This window comes from Salvelinus alpinus, chromosome 4, assembly GCF_045679555.1.
Source record: "Salvelinus alpinus chromosome 4, SLU_Salpinus.1, whole genome shotgun sequence".
Classification (NCBI taxonomy): Eukaryota; Metazoa; Chordata; class Actinopteri; order Salmoniformes; family Salmonidae; genus Salvelinus; species Salvelinus alpinus.
The window spans coordinates 101,897,937-101,915,667 of record NC_092089.1 but is presented as its reverse complement, the minus strand read 5'-3'; the positions used below and the strand labels follow the sequence as shown (position 1 = coordinate 101,915,667).

Sequence of the window (17,731 nt, the reverse complement as noted above, 5' to 3'; positions counted from 1 at the left end):
TAGCTTTTACCTTCTGCACAGACACCAGCCCTGTTATTAGCCTGGATATTACTCACCAATTTACCAGCATCGGACTGTCTCTCGACAACAACGCCGGATTCCTGCCGTAATCCCTGAGCCACTACTTCTGATCCTCACAGCTAGCTTGCAGCTAGCGCAGTTAGCGCCACTGCCACGAAGCTAGCACCAGTTAGCAAACACAATTCTACAATTCACAACCTCTCTTTCGCCATTCGGCTTGGATTCTCTGGATTCTCTGTCGACACGACCACGTCTGAGCAGACCCCCTCCGTCTGAGCAGACCACCCCCCGGGCTACTAACTTTAAACGCCGCGTGCTAGCTTAGTGGAGGCCTCCCTGCTCCATCTACGGCTGCCCCCTGGACACTATGATCACTTGGCTACATAGCTGATGCATGCTTGACTGTCCATTAATTCACGGTACTCCATTCTGTTTATTTGTGTTTTATCTGTCGGCTCTGTGCTTTAACTCAGGATCTGTGTGTAGTTAATCCGACCCTCTCTGCCTAGTCGTCGCCATTTTTACCTGTTGTTGCTGTGTTAGACTAGCACCCTGTTATTGCTGCTGTTATCTTACCTGTTGTTTTAGCTAGCTCTCCCAATCAAGACCTGCAATCACTTTATGCCTTATTGTATGTCTCTCTCAAATATCAATATGCCTTGCATACTGTTGTTCAGGCTAGTTTTCATTATCATTGTTTTGGTTTGCAATGGACCCTGTAGTTCCACTCTCCGTACCTCTGATACCCCCTTTGTCCCACCCCCCACACATGCGGTGACCTCACCCATTGAGACCAGCATGTCCAGAGATACAACCTCTCTTATCATCACCCAGTGCCTGGGCTTGCCTCCGCTGTACCCGCGCCCCTCCATACCCCTGTCTGCACATTATGCCCAGAATCTATTCTACCACGCCCATAAATCTGCTCCTTTTATTCTTTGTCCCCAACGCTCTAGGCGACCAGTTCTGATAGCCTTTAGCCGCACCCTCATCCTACTACTCCTCTGTTCCTCGGGTGATGTGGAGGTAAACCCAGGCCCTGCATGTCCCCAGTCACCCTCATTTGTTGACTTCTGTGATCGAAAAAGCCTTGGCCTCATGCATGTCAACATCAGAAGCCTCCTCCCTAAGTTTGCCTTACTCACCGCTTTAGCACACTCTGCCAATCCTGATGTCCTTGCCGTGTCCGAATCCTGGCTTAGGAAGGCCACCAAAAATTCTGAGATTTCCATACCCAACTATAACACTTTCCGTCAAGATAGAACTGCCAAGGGGGAGGAGTTGCAATCTACTGCAGAGATAGCCTGCAAAGTTCTGTCATACTTTCCAGGTCTATGCCCAAACAGTTCGAACTTCTAATTTTAAAAATTAATCTCTCCAGAAATAAGTCTCTCACTGTTGCCGCCTGCTACCGACCCCCCTCAGCTCCCAGCTGTGCCCTGGACACCATCTGTGAATTGATCGCTCCCCATCTAGCTTCAGAGTTTGTTCTGTTAGGTGACCTAAACTGGGATATGCTTAACACCCCGGCAGTCCTACAATCCAAGCTTGATGCCCTCAATCTCACACAAATCATCAAGGAACCCACCAGGTACAACCCTAAATCCGTAAACATGGGCACCCTAATAGACATTATCCTGACCAACCTGCCCTCCAAATACACCTCTGCTGTCTTCAATCAAGATCTCAGCGATCACTGCCTCATTGCCTGTATCCGCCACGGGTCCGCGGTCAAACGACCACCCCTCATCACTGTCAAACGCTCCCTAAAACACTTCTGCGAGCAGGCCTTTCTAATCGACCTGGCCCGGGTACCCTGGAAGGATATTGACCTCATCCCGTCAGTTGAGGATGCCTGGTCATTCTTTAAATGTTACTTCCTCACCATATTAGACAAGCATGCTCCGTTCAAAAAATGCAGAACCAAGAACAGATATAGCCCTTGGTTCACTCCAGACCTGACTGCCCTCGACCAGCACAAAAACATCCTGTGGCGAACTGCAATAGCATCGAAGAGCCCCCGCGATATGCAACTGTTCAGGGAAGTCAGGAACCAATACACGCAGTCAGTCAGGAAAGCAAAGGCCAGCTTTTTCAAGCAGAAATTCGCATCCTGTAGCTCTAACTCCAAAAAGTTCTGGGATACTGTAAAGTCCATGGAGAACAAGAGCACCTCCTCCCAGCTGCCCACTGCACTGAGGCTAGGTAACACGGTCACCACCGATAAATCCGTGATAATCGAAGACTTCAACAAGCATTTCTCAATGGCTGGCCATGCCTTCCTCCTGGCGACTCCAACCTTGGCCAACAGCCCCGCCCCCCCCGCTGCTACTCGCCCAAGCCTCCCCAGCTTCTCCTTTACCCAAATCCAGATAGCAGATGTTCTGAAAGAGCTGGAAAACCTGGACCCATACAAATCAGCTGGGCTTGACAATCTGGACCCCCTATTTCTGAAACTGTCCGCCGCCATTGTCGCACCCCCTATTACCAGCCTGTTCAACCTCTCCTTCGTATCATCTGAGATCCCCAAGGATTGGAAAGCTGCCGCGGTCATCCCCCTCTTCAAAGGGGGAGACACCCTGGACCCAAACTGTTACAGACCTATATCCATCCTGCCCTGCCTATCTAAGGTCTTCGAAAGCCAAGTCAACAAACAGATCACTGACCATCTCGAATCCCACCGTACCTTCTCCGCTGTGCAATCCGGTTTCCGAGCCGGTCACGGGTGCACCTCAGCCACGCTCAAGGTACTAAACGATATCATAACCGCCATCGATAAAAGACATTACTGTGCAGCCGTCTTCATCGACCTGGCCAAGGCTTTCGACTCTGTCAATCACCATATTCTTATCGGCAGACTCAGTAGCCTCGGTTTTTCTAATGACTGCCTTGCCTGGTTCACCAACTACTTTGCAGACAGAGTTCAGTGTGTCAAATCGGAGGGCATGTTGTCCGGTCCTCTGGCAGTCTCTATGGGGGTACCACAGGGTTCAATTCTCGGGCCGACTCTTTTCTCTGTATACATCAATGATGTTGCTCTTGCTGCGGGCGATTCCCTGATCCACCTCTACGCAGACGACACCATTCTATATACTTCCGGCCCTTCCTTGGACACTGTGCTATCTAACCTCCAAACGAGCTTCAATGCCATACAACACTCCTTCCGTGGCCTCCAACTGCTCTTAAACGCTAGTAAAACCAAATGCATGCTTTTCAACCGTTCGCTGCCTGCACCCGCACGCCCGACTAGCATCACCACCCTGGACGGTTCCGACCTAGAATATGTGGACATCTATAAGTACCTAGGTGTCTGGCTAGACTGCAAACTCTCCTTCCAGACTCATATCAAACATCTCCAATCCAAAATCAAATCAAGAATCGGCTTTCTATTCCGCAACAAAGCCTCCTTCACTCACGCCGCCAAACTTACCCTAGTAAAACTGACTATCCTACCGATCCTCGACTTCGGCGATGTCATCTACAAAATAGCTTCCAACACTCTACTCAGCAAACTGGATGCAGTTTATCACAGTGCCATTCGTTTTGTTACTAAAGCACCTTATACGACGAACCACTGCGACCTGTATGCCCTAGTCGGCTGGCCCTCGCTACATGTTCGTCGTCAGACCCACTGGCTCCAGGTCATCTACAAGGCTATGCTAGGTAAAGTGCCGCCTTATCTCAGTTCACTGGTCACGATGGCTACACCCACCCGCAGCACGCGCTCCAGCAGGTGTATCTCACTGATCATCCCTAAAGCTAAAACCTCATTTGGACGCCTTTCCTTCCAGTTCTCTGCTGCCTGCGACTGGAACGAATTGCAAAAATCTCTGAAGTTGGAGACTTTTATCTCCCTCAACAACTTTAAAAATCTGCTATCCGAGCAGCTCACCGATCGCTGCAGCTGTACATAGTCCATCTGTAAACTACCCACCCAATTTACCTACCTCACCCCCCATACTGCTTTTATTTATTTACTTTTCTGCTCTTTTGCACACCAGTATCTCTTCTTGCACATGATCATCTGATGATTTATCACTCCAGTGTTAATCTGCTAAATTGTAATTATTCGATTTATTGCCTACCTCATGCCTTTTGCACACATTGTATATAGATTCTCTTTTTTTCTACCATGTTATTGACTTGTTTATTGTTTACTCCATGTGTAACTCTGTGTTGTCTGTTCACACTGCTATGCTTTATCTTGGCCAGGTCGCAGTTGCAAATGAGAACTTGTTCTCAACTAGCCTACCTGGTTAAATAAAGGTGAAATAAAAAGAATATAAAAAAAATAGATACCATGTGGAACTATAGTGGACCTGTAACAGGAACCCAGATGAGAGGTGATTATAGATACCATGTGGAACTATAGTGGACCAGTAACAGGAACCCAGATGAGCGGTGATTATAGATACCATGTGGAACTATAGTGGACCTGTAACAGGAACCCAGATGAGAGGTGATTATAGATACCATGTGGAACTATAGTGGACCAGTAACAGGAACCCAGATGAGAGGTGATTATAGATACCATGTGGAACTATAGTGGACCTGTAACAGGAACCCAGATGAGAGGTGATTATAGATACCATGTGGAACTATAGTGGACCTCTGTGTTGTACAGGTTGTCATGGAAACAACTAGACCAGCGCAGAACAGAGAGGCGTGGTGTTTACCTCTCATGACTCTGGGCTTCTGAGAAATATCCCAAAGTCTTCCCAGGTCCCATAACTCATCCGTTCCCTGAGTTAGGACAAGATAGGAACCCCCTTCATTTAGATATAGAGCAGTTAAAATATTTACATATTTTACCAAGTTCGCTAAGTATACACAGTCAGGACTATTTGCAGGTGAACTCACAGGGTGTATTTGAGTTTGAGGTGGCCCTGATAGACGGTTTTTAAACACTTTGATACAGCTGAATTTTTGGTTTCAGATGAAAACTTTAAAGTGCCAATATGTACATTTCTGGGCAACCCAGTCCAATACACATAGAAATGTGAGTTATAGATCTGTCATTCTAATTGAAAGCCAGTCTAAGAAGCAGTAGATCTGTTCTATGTGTTATAGATCTGTCATTCTCATTGAAAGCCAGTCTAAGAAGCGGTAGATCTGTTCTATGTGTTATAGATCTGTCATTCTCATTGAAAGCCAGTCTAAGAAGCGGTAGATCTGTTCTATGTGTTATAGATCTGTCATTCTCATTGAAAGCCAGTCTAAGAAGCAGTAGATCTGTTCTATGTGTTATAGATCTGTCATTCTCATTGAAAGCCAGTCTAAGAAGCGGTAGATCTGTTCTATGTGTTATAGATCTGTCATTCTCATTGAAAGCCAGTCTAAGAAGCGGTAGATCTGTTCTATGTGTTATAGATCTGTCATTCTCATTGAAAGCCAGTCTAAGAAGCAGTAGATCTGTTCCATGTGCACTATTTCTATGCTTCCCGTTCTTAAATGTCCCGTTCTTTTACTTTTGTACACCAGACTCAAACAACTGAAAGTACAATGATTGAGGTTATGGAAAATATATTTCACTGGTTTAGATGGTACAATGATTCTCAGTGGTTTAGATGGTACAATGATTCTCAGTGGTTTAGATGGTACAATGATTCTCACTGGTTTAGATGGTACAATGATTCTCACTGGTTTAGATGGTACAATGATTCTCAGTGGTTTAGATGGTACAATGATTCTCAGTGGTTTAGATGGTACAATGATTCTCAGTGGTTTAGATGGTACAATGATTCTCACTGGTTTAGATGGTACAATGATTCTCACTGGTTTAGATGGTACAATGATTCTCAGTGGTTTAGATGGTACAATGATTCTCAGTGGTTTAGATGGTACAATGATTCTCAGTGGTTTAGATGGTACAATGATTCTCAGTGGTTTAGATGGTACAATGATTCTCACTGGTTTAGATGGTACAATGATTCTCACTGGTTTAGATGGTACAATGATTCTCAGTGGTTTAGATGGTACAATGATTCTCAGTGGTTTAGATGGTACAATGATTGTCAGTGGTTTAGATGGTACAATGATTCTCACTGGTTTAGATGGTACAATGATTCTCACTGGTTTAGATGGTACAATGATTCTCACTGGTTTAGATGGTACAATGATTCTCACTGGTTTAGATGGTACAATGATTCTCACTGGTTTAGATGGTACAATGATTCTCAGTGGTTTAGATGGTACAATGACAGACTGTCTCCTTAGCAGGTCCTTTATGTCGGGGATAACAACAGACAGACTGTCTCCATAGCAGGTCCTTTATGTTGGGGATAACAACAGACAGACTCTCTCCATAGCAGGTCCTTTATGTTGGGGATAACAACAGACAGACTGTCTCCATAGCAGGTCCTTTATGTCGGGGATAACAACAGACAGACTGTCTCCATAGCAGGTCCTTTATGTTGGGGATAACAACAGACAGACTGTCTCCATAGCAGGTCCTTTATGTTGGGGATAACAACAGACAGACTGTCTCCATAGCAGGTCCTTTATGTCGGGGATAACAACAGACAGACCGTCTCCATAGCAGGTCCTTTATGTCGGGGATAACAACAGACAGACTGTCTCCATAGCAGGTCCTTTATGTTGGGAATAACAACAGACAAACTGTCACCATAGCAGGTCCTTTATGTCGGGGATAACAACAGACAGACTGTCTCCATAGCAGGTCCTTTATGTTGGGGATAACAACAGACAGACTGTCTCCATAGCAGGTCCTTTATGTTGGGGATAACAACAGACAGACTGTCTCCTTAGCAGGTCCTTTATGTCAGGGATAACAACAGACAGACTGTCTCCTTAGCAGGTAATTTATGTCGGGGATAACAACAGACATACTGTCTCCATAGCAGGTCCTTTATGTTGGGGATAACAACAGACAGACTGTCTCCATAGCAGGTCCTTTATGTTGGGGATAACAACAGACAGACTGTCTCCTTAGCAGGTCCTTTATGTCGGGGATAACAACAGACAGACTGTCTCCTTAGCAGGTCCTTTATGTTGGGGATAACAACAGACAGACTGTCTCCTTAGCAGGTCCTTTATGTTGGGGATAACAACAGACAGACTGTCTCCATAGCAGGTCCTTTATGTTGGGGATAACAACAGACAGACTGTCTCCATAGCAGGTCCTTTATGTTGGGGATAACAACAGACAGACTGTCTCCATAGCAGGTCCTTTATGTTGGGGATAACAACAGACAGACTGTCTCCTTAGCAGGTCCTTTATGTTGGGGATAATGTTACATTCTTAGCAATATACTGTATGTCAATGTCATTATTTGTCAACAGTTACAACACACCTACCTGATGTAACTAAAATGAGTTTCTCAAGACGATAGAGTTCTCTTTGAGATGCTCAGCTATACAGAATTAATAAATACTGATTATTTATGGGGTAGGAGACATGGTGGCGTAGCAGGAAGCTTGAAACAGACATGGTGGCGTAGCAGGAAGCTTGGAACAGACGTGGTGGCGTAGCAGGAAGCTTGGAACAGACATGGTGGCGTAGCAGGAAGCTTGGAACAGACGTGGTGGCGTAGCAGGAAGCTTGAAACAGACATGGTGGCGTAGCAGGAAGCTTGGAACAGACATGGTGGCGTAGCAGAAAGCTTGGAACAGATGTGGTGGCGTAGCAGGAAGCTTGGAACAGACATGGTGGCGTAGCAGGAAGCTTGAAACAGACATGGTGGCGTAGCAGGAAGCTTGAAACAGACATGGTGGCGTAGCAGGAAGCTTGGAACAGACATGGTGGCGTAGCAGGAAGCTTGGAACAGACATGGTGGCGTAGCAGGAAGCTTGGAACAGACATGGTGGCGTAGCAGGAAGCTTGAAACAGACATGGTGGCGTAGCAGGAAGCTTGAAACAGACATGGTGGCGTAGCAGGAAGCTTGGAACAGACATGGTGGCGTAGCAGGAAGCTTGGAACAGACATGGTGGCGTAGCAGGAAGCTTGGAACAGACATGGTGGCGTAGCAGGAAGCTTGGAACAGACATGGTGGCGTAGCAGGAAGCTTGGAACAGACATGGTGGCGTAGGAGGAAGCTTGGAACAGACATGGTGGCGTAGCAGGAAGCTTGGAACAGACATGGTGGCGTAGGAGGAAGCTTGGAACAGACATGGTGGCGTAGCAGGAAGCTTGGCGTACCGTGGACCAAGAGGTTGAGTTGAAATCCCTTGGGAGGACATGTTGAATAATAATGACTGTATACATGAATCTGCACAATGTTGTCATGTATGTCAGATACGTACAGTTAGTTATCCCTGGACAACAGACAAAGAGTGATGAATGGTACTGTTAGTTGTCTCTGGACAACAGACGAAGAGTGATGAATTGTATGGTTAGTTATCCCTGGACAACAGACAAAGAGCGATGAATGGTACTGTTAGTTGTCTCTGGACAACAGACGAAGAGTGATGAATGGATCAGTGGTTCACCAATCAGGGCCTTGATTGGCTTAGCAACAGTAACAGGATGTGATGTCTAATGAAAACAATTCTTTGAGACCATCCGGTGACATCCTGACAACTGATTCACGGAAAACTGGACAATGTTCTTGAAACGTGTCATAAAACATTAATGTAGGATATTCTGAGAACATGGTAACCACGTTCTGGTTATGTTCTGTTTAACATTAAGGGAATGTGTCCAACTCTAACGCCAAAATGTGCTTGAAAAGGTTCTCAGAAAGTTTTTGTTGACATAGAATGTTCCCCCTAGCTGACGGAAAACTGGACACAAACAGCAGGGAAACATTACAAAAACGTTCTCTCGCCCTAGAATTGTTAGCTGGGTATGTGCCTGGCCTCCTGGTGTGTGTTTACAGGCAACACCCCTCCACACAGCCCTTACCCCTAAACCCTAACCCCTAGCCCCTACACCCTAGCTCCTAGCCCCTAACCCCTAGCTCCTTACGCCTAACCCCTCCACACAGCCCTGACCCCTAACCCCTAGCCCCTAACCCCTAACCCCTTACCCCTAACCCCTCCACACAGCCCTAACCCCTAGCCCCTAACCCCGAGCCCCTAACCCCTAAACCCTAGCCCCTAACCCCGAGCCCCTAACCCCTAAACCCTAGCCCCTAACCCCGAGCCCCGAGCCCCTAACCCCTAGCCCCTTACCCCTAGCCCCTTACCCCTAGCCCCTCCACACAGCCCTAACCCCTAGCCCCTAACCCCTAACCCCTAGCCTCTTACCCCTAACCCCTCCACACAGCCCTAACCCCTAGGTCCTAACCCCTAGCCCCTAACCCCTAACCCCTAGCCCCTTACCCCTAACCCCTCCACACAGCCCTAACCCCTAGCCCCTAACCCCTAACCCCTAGCCCCTTACCCCTAACCCCTCCACACAGCCCTAACCCCTAGCCCCTAACCCTGAGCCCCTAACCCCTAACCCCTAGCCCCTAACCCCGAGCCCCTAGCCCCTAACCCCTAGCCCCTAACCCCTAACCCCTAACCCCTCCACACAGCCCTTACCCCGAGCCCCTAACCCCTAGCCCCTAACCCCGAGCCCCTAGCCCCTTACCCCGAGCCCCTAACCCCTAACCACTAACCCCTAGCCCCTAGCCCCTAACCCCTAGCCCCTAACCCCTAGCCCCTAACCCCTAGCCCCTTACCCCTAACCCCTCCACACAGCCCTAACCCCTAGCCCCTAACCCCTAGCCCCGAGCCCCTAACCCCTAGGTCCTAACCCCTAGCCACTAACCCCTAGCCCCTAACCCCTAGCCACTAACCCCCAAACACATTCATCTGCTGGTCAAACACATTCATCTGCTGCCTGCAGTCCAAGAGTTCGTCCCAAATGGCACCCTATTTCCTATGGGCCCTGGCCAATAGTAGTGCACTATATAGGGAGTAGGCTACCATCTTCTATCTTATGATGTCAGGTTATACTACGCTCAGCCAAACAGCAGAGAGCTGGGCCAAGAGGGCAGACTATTCAGATACCCCAGAGGTTGGGCGAACAGACAGACAGACAGACAGACAGACAGACAGACAGACAGACAGACAGACAGACAGACAGACAGACAGACAGACAGACAGACAGACAGACAGACAGACAGACAGACAGACAGACAGACAGACAGACAGACAGACAGACAGACAGACAGACAGACAGACAGACAGACAGACAGACAGACAGACAGACAGACAGACAGACAGACAGACAGACAGACAGACAGACAGACAGACAGACAGACAGACAGACAGACAGACAGACAGACAGACAGACACACACACACACAGACAGACAGACAGACAGACAGACAGACAGACAGACAGACAGACAGACAGACACACACACACACACACAGACACACACACACACACACACACACACACACACACACACACACACACACACACACACACACACACACAGACAGACAGACAGACAGACAGACAGACAGACAGACAGACAGACAGACAGACAGACACACAGACAGACAGACAGACAGACAGACAGACAGACAGACAGACAGACAGACAGACAGACAGACAGACAGACAGACAGACAGACAGACAGACAGACAGACAGACAGACAGACAGACAGACAGACAGACAGACAGACAGACAGACAGACAGACAGACAGACAGACAGACAGACAGACAGACAGACAGACAGACAGACAGACAGACAGACAGACAGACAGACAGACAGACAGACAGACAGACAGACAGACAGACAGACAGACAGACCCTGACAGAGTGGTGTTGTCAGGCTGTTGGGTTCTATTGTTCTGTCCTGTTGGGTTCTATTGTTCTGTCCTGTTGGGTTCTATTGTTCTGTCCTGTTGGGTTCTATTGTTCTGTCCTGTTGGGTTCTATTGTTCTGTCCTGTTGGGTTCTATTGTTCTGTCCTGTTGGGTTCTATTGTTCTGTCCTGTTGGGTTCTATTGTTCTGTCCTGTTGTGTTCTATTGTTCTGTCCTGTTGGGTTCTATTGTTCTGTCCTGTTGTGTTCTATTGTTCTGTCCTGTTGGGTTCTATTGTTCTGTCCTGTTGGGTTCTATTGTTCTGTCCTGTTGTGTTCTATTGTTCTGTCCTGTTGTGTTCTATTGTTCTGTCCAGTTGTGTTCTATTGTTCTGTCCTGTTGGGTTCTATTGTTCTGTCCTGTTGGGTTCTATTGTAGAGTTGTAGACTAGTCTAGGGAGGACCATTATATTGTAGAGTTGTAGACTAGTCTAGGGAGGACCATTATATTGTCCCTAAACAAGATCAATAGGGGATCTTTATGAGCTGCATGTCTCATGTTTAATGTTGCACCTGACCTCTTCACTGCCTATCACCTGGCCTCTCCACTTCCTATCACCTAGCCTCTCCACTTCCTATCACCTGAACTCTCCACTTCCTATCATCTGGCCTCTCCACTTCCTATCACCTGGCCTCTCCCCTTCCTATCACCTGGCCTCTCCACTTCCTATCACCTGGCCTCTCCACTTCCTATCACCTGGCCTCTTCACTGCCTATCACCTGGCCTCTCCACTTCCTATCACCTGGCCTCTCCACTTCCTATCACCTAGCCTCTCCACTTCCTATCACCTGGCCTCTCCACTTCCTATCACCTGGCCTCTCCACTGCCTATCACCTAGCCTCTCCCCTGCCTATCACCTAGCCTCTCCCCTGCCTATCACCTGGCCTCTCCCCTGCCTATCACCTGGCCTCTCCACTTCCTATCACCTGACCTATCACCTGGCCTCACCCCTTCCTATCACCTAGCCTCTCCCCTGCCTATCACCTGACCTCTCCCCTGCCTATCACCTGACCTCTCCCCTGCCTATCACCTGGCCTCTCCCCTGCCTATCACCTGATCTCTCCCCTGCCTATCACCTGACCTCTCCACTTCCTATCACCTGACCTATCACCTGACCTCTCCACTTCCTATCACCTTACCTCTCAACTGCCTGTCACCTGACTATCACCTGACCTCTTCACTGCCTATCACCTGACCTCTCCCCTGCCTATCACCTGACCTCTCCACTTCCTATCATCTGACCTCTCCCCTAACTGTCACCTGACCTCTCCCCTGTCTATCACCTTACCTCTCAACTACCTGTCACCTGACTATCACCTGACCTCTTCACTGCCTATCACCTGACCTCTCCCCTGCCTATCACCTGACCTCTCCACTGCCTATCACCTGACCTCTCCCCTGCCTATCACCTGACCTCTCAACTGCCTATCACCTGACCTCTCCACTTCCTATCACCTGACCTCTCAACTGCCTATCACCTGACCGCTCAACTGCCTATCACCTGCCCTCTCCCCTACCTATCACCTGACCTCTCCCCTGCCTATCACCTAGACAACCAGGTGAGGGGAGGTCCTTACTGAGACCTAGACCACCAGGTGAGGGGAGGTCCTTACTGAGACCTAGACAACCAGGTGAGGGGAGTTCCTTACTGAGACCTAGACAACCAGGTGAGGAGAGTTCCTTACTGAGACCTAGAGAACCAGGTGAGGGGAGTTCCTTACTGAGACCTAGACAACCAGGTGAGGAGAGTTCCTTACTGAGACCTAGACAACCAGGTGAGGGGAGTTCCTTACTGAGACCTAGACAACCAGGTGAGGAGAGTTCCTTACTGAGACCTAGACAACCAGGTGAGGGGAGTTCCTTACTGAGACCTAGACAACCAGGTGAGGGGAGTTCCTTACTGAGACCTAGACAACCAGGTGAGGGGAGTTCCTTACTGAGACCTAGACAACCAGGTGAGGGGAGTTCCTTACTGAGATCTAGACAACCAGGTGAGGGGAGTTCCTTACTGAGACCTAGACAACCAGGTGAGGGGAGTTCCTTACTGAGACCTAGACAACCAGGTGAGGGGAGTTCCTTACTGAGACCTAGACAACCAGGTGAGGGAAGTTCCTTACTGAGACCTAGACAACCAGGTGAGGGGAGTTCCTTACTGAGACCTAGACAACCAGGTGAGGGGAGTTCAGTGCGGTGGGCAGCTGGGAGGAGGTGCTCTTATTCTCCATGGACTTTACAGTGTCCCAGAACTTTTGGGAGTTTGTGCTACAGGATGAAAATTTCTGTTTGAAAAAGCTAGCCTTTGCTTTGCTAACTTCCTGTGTATATTGGTTGCTAACTTCCCTGAAAAGTTGCATATCGCGGGGGCTGTTCAATGCTAATGCAGAACGCCACAGGATGTTTTTGTGTTGGTCAAGGGCAGACAGGTCTGGAGTGAACCAAGGGCTCATCTGTTCCTGGTTCTACATGTTTTGAAAGGGGCATGCTTATTTAAGATGGTGAGGAAGCACTTTTAAAGAATAACCAGGCATCCTCTACTGACGGAATGAGGTCAATATCCTTCCAGGATACCCGGGCCAGGTCGATTAGAAAGGCCTGCTTGCTGAAGTGTTTTATGGAGCGTTTGACAGTGATGAGGGGCAGGTCGTTTGACTGCAAACCCATTTCGGACGCAGGCAATGAGGCAGTGATCGCTGAGATCCTGGTTGAAGACAGCAAAGGTGTATTTAGAGGGCAGGTTGGTCAGGATGATATCAATGAGGGTGCCCGTGTTTACGGATTTGGGGTGGTACCTGGTAGGTTCATTGATAATTTGTGTGAGATTGAGGGCATCTAGCTTAGATTGTAGGATGGCCGGGGTGTTAAGCATATCCCAGTTTAGGTCACCTAACAGCACGAACTCTAAAGATAGATGGGGGGCGATCAATTCACATATGGTGTCCAGGGCACAGCTGAGGGCAGAAGGTGGTCTATAGCAAGCGGCAACGGTGAGAGACTTGTTTCTGGAAAGGCGGATTTTTAGAAGTAGAAGCTTGAATTGTTTGGGCACAGACCTGGATAGTAAGACAGAACTCTGCAGGCCATCTCTGCATTAGATTGCAACTCTGCCCCCTTTGGCAGTTCTATCTTGTCGGAAAATGTTATAGTTAGGGATGGAAATTTCTGGATTTTTGGTGGCCTTTCTGAGCCAGGATTCAGACACGGTTTCTCTCACCTCCTCAGCAGGCGTTCTCTCCCTTAGTCCCCCCTTCTTACCTTCTCTCACCTCCTCAGCAGGCTTTCTCTCCCTTAGTCCCCCTTCTTACCTTCTCTCACCCCCTCAGCAGGCTTTCTCTCCCTTAGTCCCCCCCTTCTTACCTTCTCTCACCTCCTCAGCAGGCTTTCTCTCCCTTAGTCCCCCCTTCTGACCTTCTCTCACCCCCTCAGCAGGCTTTCTCTCCCTTAGAAGGTCAGAAGGGGGGACTAAGGGAGAGAAAGCCTGCTGAGGAGGTGAGAGAAGGTAAGAAGGGGGACTAAGGGAGAGAAAGCCTGCTGAGGGGGTGAGAGAAGGTCAGAAGGGGGGACTCTCACCCCCTCAGCAGGCTTTCTCTCCCTTAGTCCCCCCCTTCTTACCTTCTCTCACCTCCTCAGCAGGCTTTCTCTCCCTTAGTCCCCCCTTCTTACCTTCTCTCACCCCCTCAGCAGGCTTTCTCTCCCTTAGTCCCCCCTTCTTACCTTCTCTCACCTCCTCAGCAGGCTTTCTCTCCCTTAGTCCCCCCTTCTTACCTTCTCTCACCCCCTCAGCAGGCTTTCTCTCCCTTAGTCCCTCCTTCTTACCTTATCTCACCTCCTCAGCAGGCTTTCTCTCCCTTAGTCCCTCCTTCTTACCTTCTCTCACCTCCTCAGCAGGCTTTCTCTCCCTTAGTCCCTCCTTCTTACCTTCTCTCACCTCCTCAGCAGGCTTTCTCTCCCTTAGTCCCTCCTTCTTACCTTCTCTCACCTCCTCAGCAGGCTTTCTCTCCCTTAGTCCCCCCTTCTTACCTTCTCTCACCCCCTCAGCAGGCTTTCTCTCCCTTAGTCCCCCCTTCTTACCTTCTCTCACCCCCTCAGCAGGCTTTCTCTCCCTTAGTCCCCCCTTCTTACCTTCTCTCACCCCCTCAGCAGGCTTTCTCTCCCTTAGTCCCCCCTTCTTACCTTCTCTCACCCCCTCAGCAGGCTTTCTCTCCCTTAGTCCCCCCTTCTGACCTTCTCTCACCTCCTCAGCAGGCTTTCTCTCCCTTAGTCCCCCCTTCTTACCTTCTCTCACCTCCTCAGCAGGCTTTCTCTCCATTAGTCCCCCCTTCTTACCTTCTCTCACCCCCTCAGCAGGCTTTCTCTCCCTTAGTCCCCCCTTCTTACCTTCTCTCACCTCCTCAGCAGGCTTTCTCTCCCTTAGTCCCCCCTTCTTACCTTCTCTCACCCCCTCAGCAGGCTTTCTCTCCCTTAGTCCCCCCTTCTTACCTTCTCTCACCCCCTCAGCAGGCTTTCTCTCCCTTAGTCCCCCCTTCTTACCTTCTCTCACCTCCTCAGCAGGCTTTCTCTCCCTTAGTCCCCCTTCTTACCTTCTCTCACCCCCTCAGCAGGCTTTCTCTCCCTTAGTCCCCCCTTCTTACCTTCTCTCTCCTCCTCAGCAGGCTTTCTCTCCCTTAGTCCCTCCTTCTTACCTTCTCTCACCCCCTCAGCAGGCTTTCTCTCCCTTAGTCCCTCCTTCTTACCTTCTCTCTCCTCCTCAGCAGGCTTTCTCTCCCTTAGTCCCCCCTTCTTACCTTCTCTCTCCTCCTCAGCAGGCTTTCTCTCCCTTAGTCCCCCCTTCTTACCTTCTCTCTCCTCCTCAGCAGGCTTTCTCTCCCTTAGTCCCCCCTTCTTACCTTCTCTCTCCTCCTCAGCAGGCTTTCTCTCCCTTAGTCCCTCCTTCTTACCTTCTCTCTTCTCCTCAGCAGGCTTTCTCTCCCTTAGTCCCTCCTTCTTACCTTCTCTCTCCTCCTCAGCAGGCTTTCTCTCCCTTAGTCCCTCCTTCTTACCTTCTCTCACCTCCTCAGCAGCTCTTTGTTGTTGATTATTGTGTTATGATCTGTTGCTGTGAAGTTTCTACCTCAAACTGTTACCAAAATATTAATGAACTAATCCATGAATTGTATCTTAATTAAGCTGCTGTATAGACAACACACTCACCCATCTCTCCCTCTCTTCCGCAGAAGAAGTTAACAGCAGAGTGTGTGTTCAGAGAGCAGTTTGAGGAGAATTGGTACAACACATACGCCTCTACGCTCTACAAACACACCGACACCGGACGCTTCTACTACGTAGCGCTCAACAAGGACGGCTCGCCACGGGAGGGGGGGAGGACTAAGAAACACCAGAAACTAACGCACTTCCTGCCTCGGCCTGTGGAGATAGAGAAGATCCCCCAGGCTTACAGAGATCTGTTCCAATACAGGTGACCAGGGTTGAGCCTGGGAGAGAGGGATGAGGAGGAGGAAAGGGAGGAGAGCGGGATGAGGAGGAGGAAAGGGAGGAGAGCGGGATGAGGAGGAGGAAAGGGAGGAGAGTTTGGGACTAAGGTCAGGACTCAGTACTCCCACTGACCTCGCTCCCACGCCTCCAGCCCCACGCCCCCTATGAAGGTGTTTATGTATTGCCTCTCCAGCCAAAAGGCCCCCGTCCCGTTCCTCCGAATGGACCACCAACCAGAGAGATAAACATAGCTTGTGTTCCTGGACGTTACCACTATGAGAAGACTGTTTGACCTCAGAGGGGTCAGAGCAGAGCGGAGACGCTCTTCTCTCCAGCCACTGAGGAGAGAGGGGGGGTCCTACTACAGGGAGGTGTCATTAGGCCCATAAGACCTCACTCTGGAGGGGTGCACAGTTGAGCGGAGGAGATAATCTCTTCACTAAACGGATACGGGGGGAGAGAGACTGGACTGGCGTCAGGCCTGTATGAATGCCTAACCCACCCTGGGAAAACCGCAGGTTAAAACCACCTGAACCACTAACCACCTGAAGAAGACAAAGACTTTTCCTGATGAGAACCACTTTTATACATAATAAGATACTTAACTAGCATTCACTGCAAATATGAAAAGGGTTTGGGGTTAGTCCTCAGCAGTTTGAGTAGCACCAAGGGGTCTGAGGACTAGTAATGAACAAATAATGGAAAGTTGATCAGACTAGCTGAGATGACCAGTGGACACTACTCTAGCCAAGCCATTCACCACAGCAACCAGAGAACTCCAGGGAGGGAGGGAGGGATTGACCAATGGAAGTTGAGAGAATGTCAATGTGTTCTAAATCAACGTGTAGACAACTCATCTTCTGACTAGTCATTGTGATGTCAGAGTGTTCTAAATCAACGTGTAGACAACTCATCTTCTGACTAGTCATTGTGATGTCAGAGTGTTCTAAATCAACGTGTAGAGAACTCATCTTCTGACTAGTCATTGTGATGTCAGAGTGTTCTAAATCAACGTGTAGAGAACTCATCTTCTGACTAGTCATTGTGATGTCAGAGTGTTCTAAATCAACGTGTAGAGAACTCATCTTCTGACTAGTCATTGTGATGTCAGGGCTGAGCTGGAGAGAGAGAGAGTACACTACTACCTAGTATGTATATGTGATGGAGACAGATTGGCCATGAGGGAGTATCCAGGTGAAACAGGGTTGGCAGAACTTGGCACATACGTTATATGATCAATGTAAAGAGATGTGATAAGCTGTGATACATGTCATACTTATTGACCATGTGATAAATGTAAAACATGAATACAGTTGGTACAGTCAAGGACAGGATGGTGCAGCTAAACTGCATTTCAATTAAATGCCGATGACAACGAATGAGAAATCCTGAAAAGAATAGGCTTGTAATTGAGACAAACTGAAGATACACTATATATACAGCAGTATGTGGACACCCCTTCAAATTAGAGGAT

General features: G+C 48.9%; 1 protein-coding gene across 1 annotated transcript in view; it reads left to right on the top strand.

Annotated features, from left to right (window-relative positions):
* The window catches only part of LOC139574858 (fibroblast growth factor 16), a 42,975-nt gene extending 25,987 nt beyond the window's left edge, over positions 1-16,988 (top strand). Inside the window, exon 3 of the mRNA XM_071399827.1 lies at positions 15,999-16,988. Coding sequence (XP_071255928.1) covers positions 15,999-16,244 — 246 coding nt within the window. The 3' untranslated portion in view covers positions 16,245-16,988. The remainder of the gene's footprint in view (positions 1-15,998) is intronic.
* Positions 16,989-17,731: the final 743 nt, after the last annotated feature.